Source organism: Ursus arctos, unplaced genomic scaffold (assembly GCF_023065955.2).
Source record: "Ursus arctos isolate Adak ecotype North America unplaced genomic scaffold, UrsArc2.0 scaffold_17, whole genome shotgun sequence".
NCBI classification, from domain to species: Eukaryota; Metazoa; Chordata; class Mammalia; order Carnivora; family Ursidae; genus Ursus; species Ursus arctos.
In genome coordinates, this window is record NW_026622841.1 from 2,519,354 (window position 1) to 2,537,975 (window position 18,622).

Sequence of the window (18,622 nt, forward strand, 5' to 3'; positions counted from 1 at the left end):
TAAACAGTTGTAACTCACCCCAAACCCAAATAAGTAAATATACAGGAGTTTTAAAATAATGCAAAAACTATTTTTATTATTCTTCAAGCCAGCACAGTGGCTCTTGGCATAACTATCCGTTTCTAATACAAAATTGGATTAAAGAAATATCATCCAATGTATAAATAGACCATGAAACAATTTTTAAGATAAAAAAAGAATTCTTCTGAAAAAAAAAAAAGAACTGATTTTAAAAGTTCTCTTTAGTGGTGAATCGAGAACGAATCCCTATGTCACTGGAGAATTTGTCAAATGGTTTACAAATCTTGATTTAATACAAAAGTCTTCATGCCGTAAAGCATTACACGTAAAAAAGATTAAACAGCAAAATCTTTTATGATCACTGCCTATTGTTCCTGCCACTTAATCTTTATTTTAGTGCTTTAAATACTTTACTCATCATCCATCTGAGAAACTACCGGAGCGCCTGTCTATGAGGGGGGCCGGTTCACACTGGGTCAGCGGGACAAAGAGGACACTCGGCTTGTGAACCTTACGGAGGCAAAGAGAACGTCTTACTGGAGAGACACAGGGCTTCAAACGTTACAAAAACTCTGCATGCCCACACTTTTTAATCAGTGAAGGTGCAACTAGGTTTTAAAATGCTAATTTTCATTAGAATAAGGTAAAGATAGAGAGGCCCCAGATGGGAATGTAAGCACTTTTGAAATTCTATTCTAAAAAGCCAAAACACCGACTTTGCGTGAATAGAGACTAAGTGGCAAAAAGAGAAGAAATCTAGACGACTACAAAGTGCCGGTTACATGCTTTCACCTTGGCCTCACTTTACATGGTAGACTTGAGAAAAAGACAGATTAGCAATGGTCGACGCTTGGATTAATTTGTTTGGTGGGGGGGCACAATATTGACTTTGAAATAAACCTCTGGGGAAAAAAAACAAGCAAAAAGCAGGCAGGAGAGGTCTCTAAAAATAATACCCAGGAAGCAGTCCTATATATCTTACATATTTTCTTAAAACAATGTTACTTCCATAAATCTGAGTGATCACTTAATGTTAAAATGTGTATCTTCATGAGTTACACCTATTTCCCAGCAAAGAGGAAAATCCGCAGGAAGAACAGAGATCTACTTACACTTTAAACAAATCCTGTACCTGTCCTGACACATGCATTTCTTGCACATAAATGCTGCAGGAGAGTTTAGACGAGAGCGGAGAACACTAGGCATAGTCGTGAGGCTCAAATTCACATTCCCCCACGAGCAGCAGCGGGCAGGGGAGCGCGGATGCCCCGTGAACTGCTGCGCTTGGACGGAAGAGAAACTCGACCGAACAGCGGGAATCCCTCACTGGGCAGAGGTGCCTGGTCCGTCAGCACCACGTGGTCAGAGGGCCTCACGCTGTGAGGGACGCCTCTGCTCCTCGAAGGGTCTCCCCCGTGCACCCCGTGAAGGATCGGTGGAGGCCCAGGAGCGCTCAGGGCAGGGGCATTTCAGGTTACGTTTTTGTTCATCTGTCGCCGTTCTGGGAAAACAGGAGCGCTTCTGCGTTCCCCAGTGGGCCGGCTCCTACGCGTCCCAGCCCCCGGCTACCTCAACAGCACCGGAGCTCTCCCGGGACTCTAGTGTGTGTGCAAAGGCGGCTCATTCCCTCAGCGCACGGGACGGCTTCACGGGCAGCTCACCACAAAACTGGGTCAAAGACAGTCGTGAACTTCCGCGGTACTCAGACGCCCAGGGTATTGCTCACTAGGGCCCATCACGCGGGCGACTGAACACAGGACTGACGCTTGTAGCTCATACAGACGGCGTGCCTGTCCGTGACCCGTATCCTGACTTTGTAAGTTCGAAGCTCCTGAGACAGACCTTGCAGGGTTAGTTTCTATGTCTGGACTTCACGGAGGCAAGGAAAACACCATTAAAGTTCTGCTCTGTTATAAAATGATCTGAACTTGAAATTAATTCATGTGCCGAACTATCATATAGTAAATATTTCAAAAGAAAAAAAAAATTAATCACACTTCCTAACTTCATTTTTTATTTATTGTTATTCCAAAGCAGATATGCTATGATGAGATATTTCTAAAAATACAGTTATCTATTCTCAAAACCCTGGTTATGCAGGAGGCTAGAAATCTCGTCAGAAGACATTTATCAGCCAGTAAAATATAAAGATCAACCTGTACTCCACCAAAGGTTCAAGTGAAATTATGCCTTTACAAAACCTTGTATTTTCAAGGAATGTTTTGCAAAGAAGCAGCTTTTATAATTAGGAAGGAAATAAAAATAATATATTAATGTCTTGTGTTTGCCTGCCAATAGTTAATAAATTGAGAAAACTCACAAAATGAATCATTGACAGATCTTTTTTCCTTTTTCTTTGATGAAAATAGAAGTAGGCTTTAGATTCACCTGGTAAGGCCTAAGCAGGCAACGGTCACCAATACAGTCCACTGAGCTATGCTTTCTGTACAATTAGGAATTAAATAAACCCCTTTCAGAGACTTGTCCTGAGAGATGACATTTAATGCTACAACCAAAATAAATAACCTAGCAAGAACACAATTTTTTAAATTCCAATAATTTCAACTTTGGAGATATCTGTTCACCAAAATTAATCAACATTTCTAAAATATTTTAATACAAAATTATAAAAGAAAAGTGCATTAAAAGCAGAATCTTTAAAACTCTGGCACAATTACAATTCTTCGGAATATATGGACTACAGCCAGCTACACTGACATTCAAGGAAAACCTCAGGATATATAATAAGTCCAGTATCACAAGAATAAGTCAAATAAGGCTTTTTTTTTTCCTTAAAAAAATATACAATACACAAAGCAGTTTGAAAAAAAAAGTAATATTATTTAACAGTTTTCTGACTTAAATATTTTCACATAACCAAAGTTTTTATATCATCATCAATATTATTTATGTACATACGCCAAAAAGTCAACAACAACAATAAATCAAAAGATGCCCTTTGAAAAAATAACAGTGAAAATGTCTCTTTCTTCAGGAATCTGAAATGAGCTTCTCTCTTAATATACAAAGTCCATACAATATTTATAATAAAACTGCTCTCTTCTGAAACCAGGGAGGCCGTGAAACAAAATAAAGGCAATTATTTTTCAGGAAAAAAACAAAAGCAAAACAACCCCACCTGTATGTTACAATGGAAAAGATACCCATTTATTACTACAAGGACTACAATACTGATCTGAAGTGCTCGTGGGGAGGTCAGAACTCGGATGCGCTCTCTCTGTAATCGGGACGAGTGCTTCTATTTACAAAATATACTGTTCAGCCACACAGAGGCCCATATACCTGTCTATGTACACGTGTATTTATATATAGAACATATAAATAATTCTGAAGGAGAGATTCACATGAAGTAAAGAACTTTCCGTCTTTGGAATGCTGTAGGACCAACGCACACTCTGCCCCGGCTCGGGGGGGGATTTGGTTTGGGACGTGTTCAATGTGGCACCATTGATGACAGTAAAGAGCTCCCTGAAATAAACGACACACCTGCCTATGCATGAAGAGAGGAGCGCAGGCTCGGACGGGGCGTCATCTCTAACCTACGAACACGCTGCTTCGTGACGGGGGGCGGGGCCGCGGCTCCTGTGCTCCGAGGACACAGTTCTGCTCTCGCCTGCTTGCGATGTATGGCTTGTGCTTTCTGCGATCATCTAACCCGGGGACCTGAAGGTGGACTTACAAAAAAGCAAGTGCGGCCCCGCCCCCATCCTGCGAGGACACTTTCATCCTCATTTGTGCCCCCCCGCCCCGTTTATGCCCCGATGCTGCATTCTTGTAGCTAATGGTTCGAGAATCATAATGCAGAGAGAACGGTCCAGCCATCTCTCCAGGTATTCTAGTAACTTACGGTAGACTAACAAGAGTCGATTTCTAATTTCAAAATGCACAGAGAAAGAAAATGGAAAACACTTCCCTGTGTGTTCTAATATTTTTCTGAACATCATGCACCAATTTTATGTTTGTTTTATAAGCTATGCTTCTTATAACAGAAAGCATGAAGAAAAATCTATCTTACTTTTTCCATGTTAACTTTCGTCTTTGCTAATACAAAGAGGTCACACTACGATGATAGTAAGATCCAGTTAACGTCTTTGTAACCAGACGCACTGGCCGCCGAGGAGAAGGCAGAACTGCCTAGTGTATACCTGAGTTCAATGATTTGTAGACAAACGACAACGACGCGTGTGCACTGCTCCCAGGTGTTTCCTATCAGTCTCTGAAGACAATGATTCTGGAGATAATTTTATAGCCAACAAACTAGCATAGTAACATCTTTAACACTGGAAGTTTCAGAACAGGAATTCCAAGGGCTCTGTTCCTCACCACATTTAACTTCAGAAACGGCCTTCGAGGTGGGGACGGGCCACGTCAGAACACATTGGCCAGGGCCTGCCACTCGCTCGCGGACTCCTGCACCACCTCCTCCAGGTGGAGCGTCCGGCTCAGCTCCTCGGCGCCGTGCTCCTGCTGGATGACGGGCTCCTGCAGATTGCCTGCGCACAGACGGACAGAGTCTCAGACACTCAGCAGCATGGGGACTCACGTTGAAATAAAGACAATTTAAATCGAGACAAGAAATTTCTAAATTGATTTGCATTCCACCCCAAAGAAAAGGAATCACTTGAGCTGCAGGTGTACTAACTAGGTCGGTGGCAACCCCCACTTTCCGAACGTGAATAAACACAGCCCTTGTTCCGCACGCTCCCACCGCAAGGGTCACATCAGCGTGAGGTCGGCAGTAGCCGCTGACTGGGAATGACAGCAACACGAGAGCGTGCCTTCCTAACAGAAAGAACAGAGCGCTAGAGCGGAGGTGAGCGCAGGGGCGGGCGCACGGCGGCCCGTCCCGTCTCACAGACCGCACTGCCCTGGACGACCCCGGCCTCAGACGCCGACACACGCGGGCTCCCCCACAGCACAGCCAGCGGCCCTGCCCTCCTCGTGCAGACGCGGCAGGGCCCGGAGGAGCCGGAGGGAGACGTGGCCCAGCGCCCCGGCCCGCCCCCTCCACCAGCCTCCGCGGTGGAGTCGGGCCCGAGCGGACAGCCGCGCTCCGAGGGCCCGGATGCACCCGGATCCGGCCTCTGCCCTCTGCCCCTCAGCGAAGCCCGCGGAGGGGCCGCCCGGTGCGTCTCACCCGTGTAGCTGTGCGCGCGTTTCATGTGCAGCTTCATGTTGCTCTTCTGGGTGAAGCCCATGATGCAGTAGTCGCACTTGTAGGGCCGCTCGCCCGTGTGCTTCTTCATGTGCACCTGCAGGGCGCTCTTCTGGTTGAAGGCTTTCTCACACAGAGTGCAGTGGAACGGCCGCTCTCCTGGGGGACACAGTGTCGTGTCAGCGTCTCTGGCGGGACCGCACTGGACGAAAAGCGCTGCAGAAGGGACGGGAGTTTCCCAGCCCTCCCACCCCAGACTGCTAACTCACAGGTTCCTAGCAACACTGCCCCGCGTGAGGCACGGACTAAAACTTGAATCAAAAGCTACTCAAACTCCTAGAAGCATCCAGAAATAAAAACAGAGCACATATGGTTTAAACAGTGTTCTGAAGACAATTTGGGCAGTAAAGCAAAATGACACTAAGTATATAAGAATGTCAAATGCACTTAATTAAAAGGATAATTTATCCAATATTTTTTTAAATGTCATTGTAATTGCTTTGAGGTTAATACAGAGGGATGAAACATGGAAGGAAGTGGGCACGTTGACTCCTGCCGGAAGCCAGGCTAGGCCAGCATCACCCAACTCCTGGCCCCGCTGCGCCCTCTGGGGCCCGCTGTCCCTACCGCTCGCTGTCCCTCACTCTTCCCCACACACTCGTCCACTGCCAGGCCCCCTGGGGCACAAGCCCTCCCCCTGGGCCTACGAGGTTCTTTCCCATCGACTGGGCACGGCTGCCTCGTGGTCAGGCGTCACCCCCATTCCCTGCGTGGCCTCCCTGGACCACGTGTCAGCATGAAGCCTCACATGGTTGCTCCAGGAGCACCTGCTCTGCATCTTCCCCGGTGTCACCCTCTGTCACTCCCAGTCTGTCCCTCCCACCCAGTGCCAAGACACAGGAGGGCTTACCACTGCCCCCCACGCCAGCCAGAGCCCTAAAGCGGCCGAAGGATGAGGAAGTCACTGAGGTGGTTCCGCCACGAGTCGGGTGACGGGCTGAGTCACAGGGAGATTACCCTGGTGGGCCCACGTGCACCCCTTCAAAGCAGAGGCTTCTATGGCCAGAGGCAGAAGGGGAGCTGCAGGGACCAGAGGCTGCACAGGGGCCGTTGCTGTCTGAGGGCAGCATGCACACTGGGGGGGGGGGGTGTACCCAACCAGCAGAAGCAGGGCCCACAGCAATATGCCCTCAGCAGGTTCTCCCAACCCTGGGAAGCACCTCGCGCATGCTAACAGGCAAACGGTGGTCTCTATTTCTTAAAACCATGTTTTCGAGTAAGTATATTAGAAGTACAGCATCATCGTCTTTCATGCAAAAGCTGTTTGCCGAACACCTGGGCGGTGCCGGGTCTGTGCTGACAAGCAGGGACGTCACTGACCACGCCAGGGCCCGAGAGCTGGGGAAGGACGCTGATGGGGAGCACCTGCTGGCAATACAAGGAGGCCCGTGGGCCAGCCAGGGGGACTGGGGGGCAGAGAGGCCTCCTGGGGAGGGGTGTCCAAGCTGACACCTGCAGGCAAATCAGAGATGGCCAGGCCAAGGGAGACAGGGGCTGGGCAGGCAGGACTAGCAGAGAGGACGCTCAGGGAGCAGAGGCGGGACTCCAGATGGCGAGGTGAGTGTGGGACCCCGAGGCTTCCCACGACCGGGTGCCGCAGGACGAGGGTGTGCAGCCGTGGGTGGGACGGCTCAGAGGACAGCAGGGTCCCACCCAGAGGTGCTCGGAGAACTAGAGGGTCCCGTCCGCCAGACTCCCAGGGTTTCCGTGTGGCTCTGTGCGAACGCGGGGCTGCCCACCAGACCAGGAGGCAGGTCCAGCAGTCGGACCCCAGAGGACAGGCCGCAGCAGACAGGGCCCTGGGATGGTGGTGTTTCCGCATGAGCCGCAGTGAGCCTCACGGGGCAGCAGAGGCAGGGGCTCAAGTGAGTTGTCAGGAGATGGGCCAAGAGGCAGAGAGATGGGAATTTGTGTCTTGGTGTTCTTGGTTTTTCCTCTGAGACAACAGACCTGAGCAACCTGACCTGAGTTTAGGTGGTGACAGGAAGGCAGCAAAGAACACTCTGAAGATGTCCAAGGAGGAGAGAGGGTGGCGTCCCCCCAGAGTAGGAGGAGCTGGAGCCCGGAGGTGGGGGTGGGGGGATCCCGATGAAGGCAAGGTCCCCGGAGGCCATGGCACCCCCTTATGGTTCTACTTCCCATGGTCACCAAGGAAACCGCAAAATCTTTTACTTGAAAAGTTAGCATGATACATTGATGAAAAATGAGGGAAAAAAACGAATATGTGGACCTAGCTTTATAAATAACACATTATGCTGTAGATGAGTATTTACACATTGAGTCTCATTTTCTCGCCAGCTTCCAGAACCCTGACCCGGAAGCACGCAGCTCACGTTACCTGTGTGGATACGGCTGTGCCGCTCCAGCTGGCTGGGCTTGGCGAACGCCTTTTCACAGGTGTCACATTTAAACACTCTGGGCTTCTGAGAGCTCAACGAAGGGCCGGCTTGATGAGTCTGCATGTGCTCCTGTTACACACACAGAAAGGAAGAAAGACTGAGATCGTGGCGGGACTCACAGACCTGCAACAGGAAACATGACCACGGGACCACATGAGCAGCAAGGACGACCCGAGCCCCATCAGGGATGAGCGTCCCCGGGGATTCAGCGGGGTTGGAGGGTGGTACCCGGACACCCCCGGGTACCAGCTGTGCAGGTGCGCGGGGCCCCTGCCCTCCCTTGGCACCACGGACCTCGACGGTTTTTAGGAACACTGGTCAGCTGTTTGGGGGGATGGGCCTCGACTGAGAACTGTCTGAAGCATTTCTCAAGACTAGACGGGCGCTACGGGGTGGGTGAGGGAGATCAAGTGGGGTTGCCAGAAAACACAGCAGAGAAAGCACCTAGGCACACGAATGCCTGCGGGTCTGGAGGGCGGACATCCAGGTTACTGTGCGGCAGGAAGGCTGGGATCCATGACGGGCTAACAAGCCATCCGATGAGGCCACTTCTGGTAACGAGGAGCGCTGGCCGGGTACACGCCCCCCACCGCGGCCTGTGCCCTGACCCCGGCCCTGGAACGCCCTTCCCAGAGCCCTCCCTCCCCCTCCCACGTACTGTGTGCATGTCTCAGAGTTTACCCAGCGCCTCTCCCAGCACGCGGACCCCATTCTCAAGGTGGGTACAGAGCAGGCTGCCGAGGGGTCCCCGGTCCCCTGAAGAAAGCCGTGCCAAGTGCGGGCCCCCAGGGAGAGGGGAGTTCCTGCTTCCCCACAGCCCGGCCAGTAGGTGCTGGCGGGTGTTTTACTATTGGCCACTCTGGTTGGTGAGAAATGGTATCTTAATGTCATTTTAAGTCCCAATAGACACGGAATCGGAACTGCACGCAAACATGTAACCCAGCAGATCTGTTCCAACTAAAATCCCACTGACTTTTTGCTCCAAAAAATGGGAAAGTGTGTTACTCTTTCCTTTCTGCGAGCGAGATTCATGACTTCTACTGACTCACAGACACCACCGGGTAGCCCTCCCTCGCGGGGACCGGGGCCAGAGCAGCGGAGCGTACCTTGAGGTGCGTGGCGCGCTTGAAGGCCTTCCTGCACACGGGACACACGTGGATGCGCTCCCGGCCGTGCACCTCCTTGCTGTGCTGCAGGAGCATGGCGGCCGATGCGCAGGTGCGGCCGCACTCCAGGCACTGGTGTGCCCGGCCCTCCTTCTCGGGCTGCCCGCCCTGCGCCACGGAGACGTCCGCCACCTGCAACGGGCGAAACCTGACTTTCCTCAGGGGCTGAGGTTTGCAAAGGGATGGACGACAAGACGACAGATGCACGCTGACGCGGTGTACCCAGCCCCCCCTGCGCGCTGTCACCCCGGGAAAGGCAGCGGGTCAGACCGGCCTGCTCTTGCAGTCCCAGCAGAGCTCAGCGACCAGAACGGTGCTCCGTGCATGTCGCCTTCCAGGGCAAACTGTCCTGGCTGCTCCCTCCCTGTGTCCTCCTCTGGTAACCGATATCGGGGTGCTGAGTACAGGGGCACGCACTAATAGCACAGAGCTGTTAGTGGGGCAGTGTTAGGTTACGCAGGTATAAAGGGTACTGCCCCCAAATGCTACTGCTTTCTCGGCAAACTGAGGGCCAGTAATCCTGAGCAGAAGGTGTGTTAGCTCTTGACTGGATTACAGCATTTCCCGAAACTTTGAATCACAACCAATTAGGTTTTCAAATCATTGTAATGGGATGCCATCAACACCCCGAAAACAAACAGAGCAGGGGTTTATTACTTAGCTTTTATAAATAAGCTTAGTGTTGCAGATAAAAACTTGTATATGACAACTTAGTGAAAGAAAATTATAAGTAATTTTAACAAAAATTGATGGGATTTGTCAACATTTTTATTCTAGTTTATCAAGTACTTTTCATACCTTTCTAATATACAGAAATGGATAAAATTTAAAGAAAAATAGTTAACAGAAGATTTCTACAAGGTGCTCTAAGATCATTCATCTATACTATGATAAAAAAAGAACAGAATGAGAAAAGGGATAAAACAAACAAAAGAGATCAGGAGCGCACAGATGACGCAGTCTTGTCACCCGCCACCACGGAGCTTTGTCGGGTGACGTTCCTGTCAGGTGTACGTGTGTCTGCATGTGAGGCCTGTATGTGTGTGAAGCAAAGAAACCACAGAAACATGGTGACGTGTTCAGGTCAGTGCATAAAATCTATTTCTTGCGAGTCAAAGAAAAGTCTGAAGCCGTGGGAATCGAGGAGACTTGGGCAGCTCCAGAGCTTCAGACGCGCACACAGGACGAAAGCCGGCCAGGCGCACGGGCTCAGAGAAGCCGGGAGCCAGCGGTGCCGCGAACGTTCTACGCGGGCGCCCGCGGGTGTCCCCAGGAGCTACACTGACGGAAGGCCACGACGAGCCAGAGCGCCGCGCCCATGTCCACCAGCGCGCTCCGAGTCCTGGGGGCCCTTCCTGTGCGTCCCGGAGCTGCCGTGGGGCCACGGAGACCCCGAGACACAAACTCGCCTCCAGCTGGAGGTGCGGGGGTTGGGGAAAGTCCCCGTGCTGACCCTGTCTGATTTCTTTATAAAGAAGGAAGAAGGAGTCCTCGTCCCATTGAAAAACCAGTGATTATTGTCCTGAAACTCATTTGCTCAAACTGCATAAACTAATGCTGCTCAGAGCCAGTGATCGTGTATTATCCGTACTTTAACTCGGAAAAGTTTTAAGGGAAGAGTTTTTATTAAACTCTTCTATATTTAGAACCACCATTTACCAAATGTCTTAAACCCTCAAAACACACATTTTAAGGAAAAAACTAATCAAATCACAAATAGGCCATGCACACACACGCGTGTGTGCATACAAAAAAGTACAACCAGACCTAAAATAATCCGCTAGGGTGTTACAAGAAAACCCTTGAAGGGAACTAAATGGCCATGTGAAGTCTGATCAGTAGGCAAGCAGAAGGAGATTGAATAAATTTAAAACTCGCCTCACACATGACTGGTCTCTACATCTTATTCTGTGGCACAAAAACCGCGCCCCAGCAAACCACAAACCGTGGAATGAGGAGGCAGTACCCACCGTTCAGCACAGGCTGACCCCCAGGCCGGCGCGGCTCCACCCCTGCTCCTCACCCCCATTCGGTTGGAGACGGCCCCCCAGGAGTGGCCCCCAGCCCCTCTCAATCCACGTCCCTTACAGCCCGCGGCCGAGCGTGGACGCAGGTGCGTGGCGTACCTGGTAGGCGATTTCCTCACACGCAGCGGCGGAGGGCTGCGGGGTGTGGCTCACCAGGATGACCTGCGGCGAACCCGCGCCCCCTGGGCCCGACAGCGAGGGATCCGTGAGTAAGGCTGGGAACTGCTGACCCTGCCAAAGACGGACAGTTCAGAAGTTGTGACGTTATCCCATCCAGCAGCGACGTACAAGGTCTCTCACGGTGCAGCCACCGTGGACCACACGTGGGCGGGTCCTCAGAACAGTTCGCCACAGAAGCAGCACGGGACCCAGCTCTCCACTCCCACACGTGTGCTCCAGAGAAATGAAACCCGCTCCCCCTTAGCTCTCGCGCACAAATGTTCACCGCTGCCACAAACGGGGAGACCACCCCAACATCCAGTAGCTGGGGGGTGGGTGCACAAAACGAGGTGTGCGTGTGCACGGAATACGGTTCAGCCCAAAGGAGGCCTGGGGTGTGTGGCACAGGCCGCGCCACGATGACCCTTGAACGCAGGATGCTGAGGGAGGGAGGCCGGCCACACAGGACCACGTGCTGGGGGACCCAGGGATGTGAAACGCCCAGAACAGGTGCACCTACAGAGACAGTAGCCTGGTGGTTGTCAGGGGCCTGGGGCTGGAGGGGGGCACGGGGAGTGAACGCTAACTGCTCCTGGTGCCACATTTCTTTCTGGGGTGATGAAATGTTCCCAAACTAGATGTGGTCATGGGTGCTCAACTCTGTAAATACACGAAAGACCATCAGATCCTGTACTTTAAATAAATGAGCGGGCGCTGCAGTCTCTACGGTATATCTCAGGTCGTAAACATAAAGAATGCTTATTTGTTTACAAATGCGCCATCTTGGGAAGCCACACAAACTACTTTGAGTCCTACTACCATTCCAGCACACCTCACTACCCACGGTGGATCTGGGACAGAAAGAGAGAATGGAGGGGGTGGGGTGAGACGAGACATGCACACAGGGGAGTCTGGCCAGGCCGGCCAGACAACAGGCTCCAAATTGGAAGCCACACAAACTCGTACACCTGCCAAATCAACGCTGATTCTCACACACGTCACGTGTGGTCACAACACACACGTGGAACACAAGGATTTGAAGAGCTGACATCAATGCACAGGGGGAGGGGCACAGAGTCAGCAAGAGCACTTTGGTCATAGAGCACACGGCCCACGGCCCCGGTGCCCCCGGCCAAAGATGAGGGGTGCTCCTCACATCTCCGGGGCAAGCCCAGCTCCCATGGGGCAGATAAAGACTGGAGCAGGCGTGGGACAGTAAGAAATGGACTGAGAAGGCATCAGAGGGATTGTAGTCCACTTTTCAGGGGAAAGATACGTCCTCAGGCACACAGGGACCCCGAGGCAATGGGGTAGAACATGGGGCAGAATGTAAATTTACAAGGAGAGCATGAGGGATTCTAGAGAAAAAGAGCTTCTTAAATTGATTTGCATTCTCTGCTTTTCATACGCACCTTTAAGAAAAGTGGAATGATGCTTTAGGTATCTCCATTTCTCAAAGTTTTTTACACAAACATGGCATAGTTTGGCAAGCTCCTAGCCATTCCAATAAAGCTTCATGTTTGCCACCCCCCTTACGCGGGAAGTTAGTAGAGTACCGCTGTTTTCAAGTACCAGTCACATCTCACACCTGTTACTCATTGCCTCTGCCCCCGCTCTTACCAGACGACCCAATCTTGGAAAATGGTGTCAGTCAAAATTAATAAATTCACACTCCCTAATTTTATGAATCAAAGATAAATACGACTGCTAGCCAGAAATTCTGGTACACGTAAGAACCACTCCTGGCTCAATAAATTCGTATATCCTCAAAGGAAAGCTAAGGCCTTTGAGACTGTGCTTACGCAGGTTTATCATGGGGAAAGGACAGTAGAGAAGTGAGGACTTAGATTAGCAAGTGCCGAGGGGAGGGGGAGCACATTGCAACATGAGCGACCCTTGTGGGATGGAAGGTCCTGGGTCTTGACTGACTGTAACAATGACTATACCTGGTCGTGATATTGTACCTACAGTTTTGTAAGATGCTACCACCTGGGGAGGCTGGGTAGACGGTACATGAGATCTGTCTGTATCGTTTCTTAAAACGGACTATCAACAATTAACTTAAATAAAAAGTTTCATTAAAAAAACTCCCAATACAATGTAACTTACTAGCTTATTACTGGTGTTTCAACTGCTAATATTAAGTATTCTTAACGCATACACCTGATTTAAAAAGCAAGCGTCTAGTAAAATAAATGCTCAACAATGAGCCACACCCCAGGAAGTGGTGACGTGAGTCTGCTAAAATGATGCCATCTGAAAGTCCTTTATCTCTGGTTTGTAGGTTTATGTGTAGTGTATTTATTTCTTGGCTATGTTTTGGTTTACCCTGGGGAAGAAGCTACAGGAATTCTCACTCCCACATGCACAGGGCGGAGGGGAGCAGGGCCCGGGGCGATGGCGAGCAGCTCCCAGGCCGCCCACAGCTGCTGAATCACCCTTCCAAGGTGAGCCTGGAGATGCTGAAGTGCAACCAAGTTTGGGAAATGCTGCTTGCACATCCCTAAGCCTTGCCACGCTGAGGGACGAGAGTCGGTGTGACAGCCGACCTGAGTCCCCACCATGTCCCCTAAGTCAGCCTCATTCCACGTTTTCCTGTTCTGCCACCTCGCCAGCGATCTGCTCTCAGAGCTCCTCATTTCCATGCCCTACACAACTCCGCCTGAACTCAAGTACACAGCATGCGGCCTCAGCAAGCACGTCCAGGTATCCCGAACCAGCCAGGCACGCCGCGGCACTCCCAGGAAGGAAGCGGGAAAGCGTTAGCAGCCGGGCTACGTCACCTCCAGCCACTCCGGCGTCACGGCACCTGCCAACTTCCGGTGCAGCCCACGGTCACACTGTGACTCTTATCAAGACCCAAAAAAACCACATTTCCGTATCTAACAACCAAGGCTTAAATCTTTGTACCAGGCCAATTATCTGTATTCTAACGAAGTAAAAAACAAACAAAACCCCACCAAACCTATAAGAATTCATATAAAATAGAATTCACTTCAAGAATCAGTTACTTATTTTTGTTTTCAGAACAGGAACTAAAAAATCACTTTGCTTTCTCGAACAGATTTTTTTTAAAGATTTTATTTCTTTATTTGACAGAGAGAGGGGGAGAGAGAGTGAACACACACGCAAAGCAGGGGGAGGGGCAGAGGCAGAGGGAGAGGCAGGCTCCCCGCTGAGCCGGGGCCCCATGCAGGGCTTGGTCCCAGGACCCTGGGATCATGACCTGTGCTGAAGGCACGCGCTTCACCGACTGAGCCCCCAGGCGCCCCCTTGAACAGACTTTTAAGTGAACGCTTGCATCTCCTCCCCAAACTGTCAGATGTAGGGGCCCGATCCTCAGCCTGCTACCAACAGTCCAAAATTTGGAAAGAAAAACTCATCACAAGTTTGTAGTTGAAAAAGAAATCTTTATGACTTACCAATTTTTCTTTCAATAATTTCCCTAGTAACTACAAAGCTACTTTTTAATGCAGGTATGTGTCCCATCGCTGTATTTTAACTTTGACTTCAGCAAGTTATATGTTTAAATAAGCCCACTCTCCTGTGCGTCAGAAGGGTCGTTTACCCCACCTAACACTCTCTAGCTGGGCTGTCTGCAAGTCTGAAATTACGACTACTTGCAGACATACTTTCCAAACATTCTGCTATTACAGACTCAACTGTGACCCTTGGGTACGAGCCACCTACCACCACCACGTGAGTAAGTACTGAAGACTGCACCCCTTCGTGTTTTTACCTCCATTTTCTCTTATGGACGTTATAAAGAAACAAAAACATAGAAAAATGGTACACAATAAATGTATACTATTTTCATGTCTTTTTAACATTTATAATTCACGGGTTCACACTCTTGGGTCCCTTTGGCGGCTTTCGGGAGGCCCCAATTTTCCACGTGCTGAGTGAGTTTCAGAGCAGACACGTGGGACCAGCTGCAGCCTTTGCCCGTGGCCCCTCTCGCTGCTCTCGCTTCACGTCCTGAGTTCAAGAAGCACGTGTTGTGAATAAGCGTTAAGGGATTACTTATTAAACCCTTCGATATTTGAGCCTCTTAGTGACTACCTCCCACTGTACTGAACAATTATTTTTGGAATGGTTAATTTCTCACAAGCACCTTTGATTTCCAGCTCAAATTTTTATGGCCATAAACAATCCTAATAATTTACATATTTATAAGCATTTCCATATATGTTCATTAACCTTTTGCCAATAAAATGATGGTTTTATTTGTGTGATAATTCATTGTATTTAGAAAAATAGCACTCATAATGCTAAGACAGGTTTGATCTGGTTTTTTCACATTTTCAGAGTATTAGATAAGTCTGGCAGCTAAGAGAAAAGATTCCAATAAAACACAGGATTTCTATTGGAGATCTTTAATACTACTGTTTTATATGATGTATGCTAATTAATCAATTTGGGTTTAAATTTTTGATTTGATAATTCTTGGAAAGTAAGCCAGATACTATAGGTAGGTGAGACAACCCGCAGACACGCAGGCGGGAGCCGCCATCTCTCCAGACCGAATTCAGCGCCGCCCCTCCTGCTGCTCTCAAACCCCACCAGCCTGGACGTCCACGCTGCGGCAGGACAGACAGGACGGCTGACATGGAGAACTCCCTGTCGTGGCGTGCCGTGGCCCGCGAGCACAGAGCCAGTGCAGTCTGTAATCTGTGCTGGGTGTGACCCAGCAGGAAGGGGCGGGGGCCGGTGAGCAGACAGCAGACTCCTCCAGGCCACGGAAAGAAACGTGGACTTGGTGCTGAAGGCAGCAGCGACCACAGAAGGGTTTTAGCCACAGGAGCAGCACATGAACCTTCTGGAAATTCTTTTAAGCAGTATCACCAGGAGGGCCTGCTGATGGACCACGGTGGGGCCAGAACCCCTGGCCACCTCTGCACCACCCTGTGCGTGGCAGCCTGACTTCATCACAGCGCTGACACCATCATACGCAGCCCTGCACTCCGACGCCATCTGCAGAAGCTTCTCGGGGCAGCAGTGCCTGCTCAAGTGTATAGGGCGCTGTACACTTGGCACGACAGTAGTTAGAGAAGTAGTCGTGACGTAAAAATTCTTTAAGATACAAATTTTAATGAAATTTAATGCCTTTGAATAACTTTTGCAGCGTGGGGCCAGATTTGATCAGAAAAGCCAGAGGCATTTATTTCTATGATTATGTTTGTTTTCTGTTTGTTAAATTATATCACTTCGAAAATTAGCGATCGTTATAATTGCAGTGAAAGTATTTGCTGGGTTCCGTTTTTAAAGTCTGTAAATATTTGCTGGGCGTGTGTTTCCTCAGTGCCTTGGGTGGCTGCTGGGCCCCCAGTCCTGCCCCAGGCTGGCTCAGGGAAGACCCGCAGGCAGGGCGCAGGGATTGGGGCCAAGCAGGGCACTGCTGCCCCGAGAAGGTTCTCCAGACGGCGTCGGAAGCACAACCATCTTGGGTACGAACCACCCAAGACTGGCTCCGCGGCCCAGGGCGGGCAGGGAAATGCCCCTTCCTTACAAACAGCAAGGACTAGAATCCAGTCCAAACAGCCACCCTGTGGCCAGCTGTGACGGGGCCAGACCACTCCTGCCCTGGACGCCAGGATTGTAACTCCTCGTCCTGTGTGGGCAGCCCGAGTGGAGACCAACAAGCCACGAGAACGCATCCTGCTTCTGGCCACATCCTGCCATGTGTCCAGCAGGGCAGGTGTATGGAAAGGGGAACGACCAGATAGGGTCAGTACAATGACTTTTCCTTATCATTTACCATGGTTTTTCTAACTAAACTCTAAAAGTGTTCCAGCGTCTCAGCTCAATGCATTATTCAAAATGCACACCCTTCGATCCAGCACATTGCAGGCATTCACCTAGGACCATATGTCACCGAGAGCGTGAGAACTTCCACACTACTTCCCGAAACCCCGAATGCAACACGGTGCCCCTCAACAAATTCGTAAAACTAAATGCTGCATGGCAACGAAGAAACTTTTGTTTTGCTAAAATCACTGATGCAGGGGGAGGGGGAACCCAGGTGGCTCAGCTGGTGAAGCATCCAGCTCGGTCATGATCTCAGGGTCATGGGGTCGGGCCCTGCCTATCCCTCTCCCTCTGCTTCCCACCCCTCAACCCCTGCGCTTGCTCTCTCTCTCTCTCTCTAAAAAAATTAATAAATACAAATATCAAAAAATAAAAAAATTAAAGTGAAGTCACTGATGGGGAAGGTATTCACGGTGTAGTAAGAGGGACGTTCAGACTACATGACATATACATGAGCTCACTTCTGCAGAGATGTTAACACGTGTCTCTGTCTATCTGCACATAAAGGTTCGGAGGGACAGATACACTAAAAGGTCAATCGTGGTTCTATCTGGCTAGTGGATTTTTTAAAACAGTCGTCTGCTTTACCTGAAGTTTCCTGTTCTCTTCTTATTGCATTTAACACGTTACTTGTATTTTAATCAGAAAAAAACCACTTCACTTTTGAAAACAATGTTCAGCGTATACATTTAGGAAAGAAGAAATTAAAGGGTGCCACGACCCCCCCGCGAAAGCAAGGGCGGCGCCCTACCTGAGAAGCAATGTTGAGCGTGACCGTGTCCAGTCCTCCAGAGAGCAGGCCCTGAGTGTCGGCCAGAGTCAGCGTGACACTGGCATCTCCTCCCACTCCCGACGAAGACATGACCAGGTTCTGAGCAGACATGGCAGATGGAGACATCGGCGTTGTCGAAGGAAGGCTTCCAGTGGTGGCATTCAGCTCTGCGAAAGAGGAGCGAGCACGTCAACGGCACAGCTGGGAAAATCCGCGCGTAACGGGACGGGAGGGTGGTTTTATGAAGGACCTAATCTGTCAGAATCAGCACTGACATCGCTAAGTTTCTGAAATGACATCGAGATCATTATAGAATCTCTCATTCCAATTTTACGGCCAGGCTTCTACAGTTTCTAAATATCTTTATGCATAAATACACTCTGCTTACGTATAATATCAAGAAAAACACAGTGAAAGAGTAAAAATATGACCTTACAGTCCTAGTCACTACTGCTAAGGCAGAAAGAAACTGCCAAGAATTTCCAGGACACTGTCCCCGTCTAGGACCAGAGAGGAACCTAAAAAGAGGAACCAAGTGGGACCCACCAAGCATCGATCAGCAACATGGCTTACAGTGTGACCATTCCTGCTTAGCCCCCCTTCACCCCCCTTATGTCTGCTTAGGCCGAAATAAACCTCATGCAACCCTTTAAATATTAATTTATCCTGCATGATATCTTACTTTTCTTTGGAAAAGACAACAAGACTTTTTAATATTTTCCCCTTATAGCCAATGATAAGAGAAAGAAAGATATCTGGGACAGAATCAGGCAAAGAAAGGCCTTTTCTTCTACAAAACAGAAAGTCATGCACTCGGCTGGCAAATGAGATGGGCTGAACACGGGATTATCAAAGTCCTGTGGTGGGCACCAACAGAAAACAATTTTTTGTTTTTACTTGTAAGCATAACACACATGCACATGCGTGTACACACACACACACATACACGCACGCACACAATTCTCACCATCTATCCTTCCACTCATGTAACAAACACGACTTATCCACTGTGTCGGCCGCTGGGCTAGGTGCTA

General features: G+C 49.8%; 1 protein-coding gene across 6 annotated transcripts in view; it reads right to left on the reverse strand.

The window, feature by feature from the left end:
• Positions 1-2,012: 2,012 nt before the first annotated feature.
• ZNF236 (zinc finger protein 236) overlaps positions 2,013-18,622 on the reverse strand; it is a 106,531-nt gene continuing 89,921 nt past the window's right edge. For 4 of the 6 annotated variants that reach the window (XM_048218519.2, XM_048218521.2, XM_026496498.4 and 1 more), the window contains 6 exons: positions 17,568-17,755; positions 10,949-11,080; positions 8,763-8,954; positions 7,596-7,725; positions 5,180-5,356; positions 2,013-4,535 (listed from right to left, as the gene is read on the reverse strand). In XM_048218519.2, coding sequence (XP_048074476.1) covers positions 4,411-4,535; positions 5,180-5,356; positions 7,596-7,725; positions 8,763-8,954; positions 10,949-11,080; positions 17,568-17,755 — 944 coding nt within the window. In that variant the 3' untranslated portion in view covers positions 2,013-4,410. Of the gene's footprint in view, positions 4,536-5,179; positions 5,357-7,595; positions 7,726-8,762; positions 8,955-10,948; positions 11,081-17,567; positions 17,756-18,622 lie in introns of those variants that run through there. The other 2 variants (XM_048218522.2, XM_048218520.2) reach the window with 1 other exon arrangement.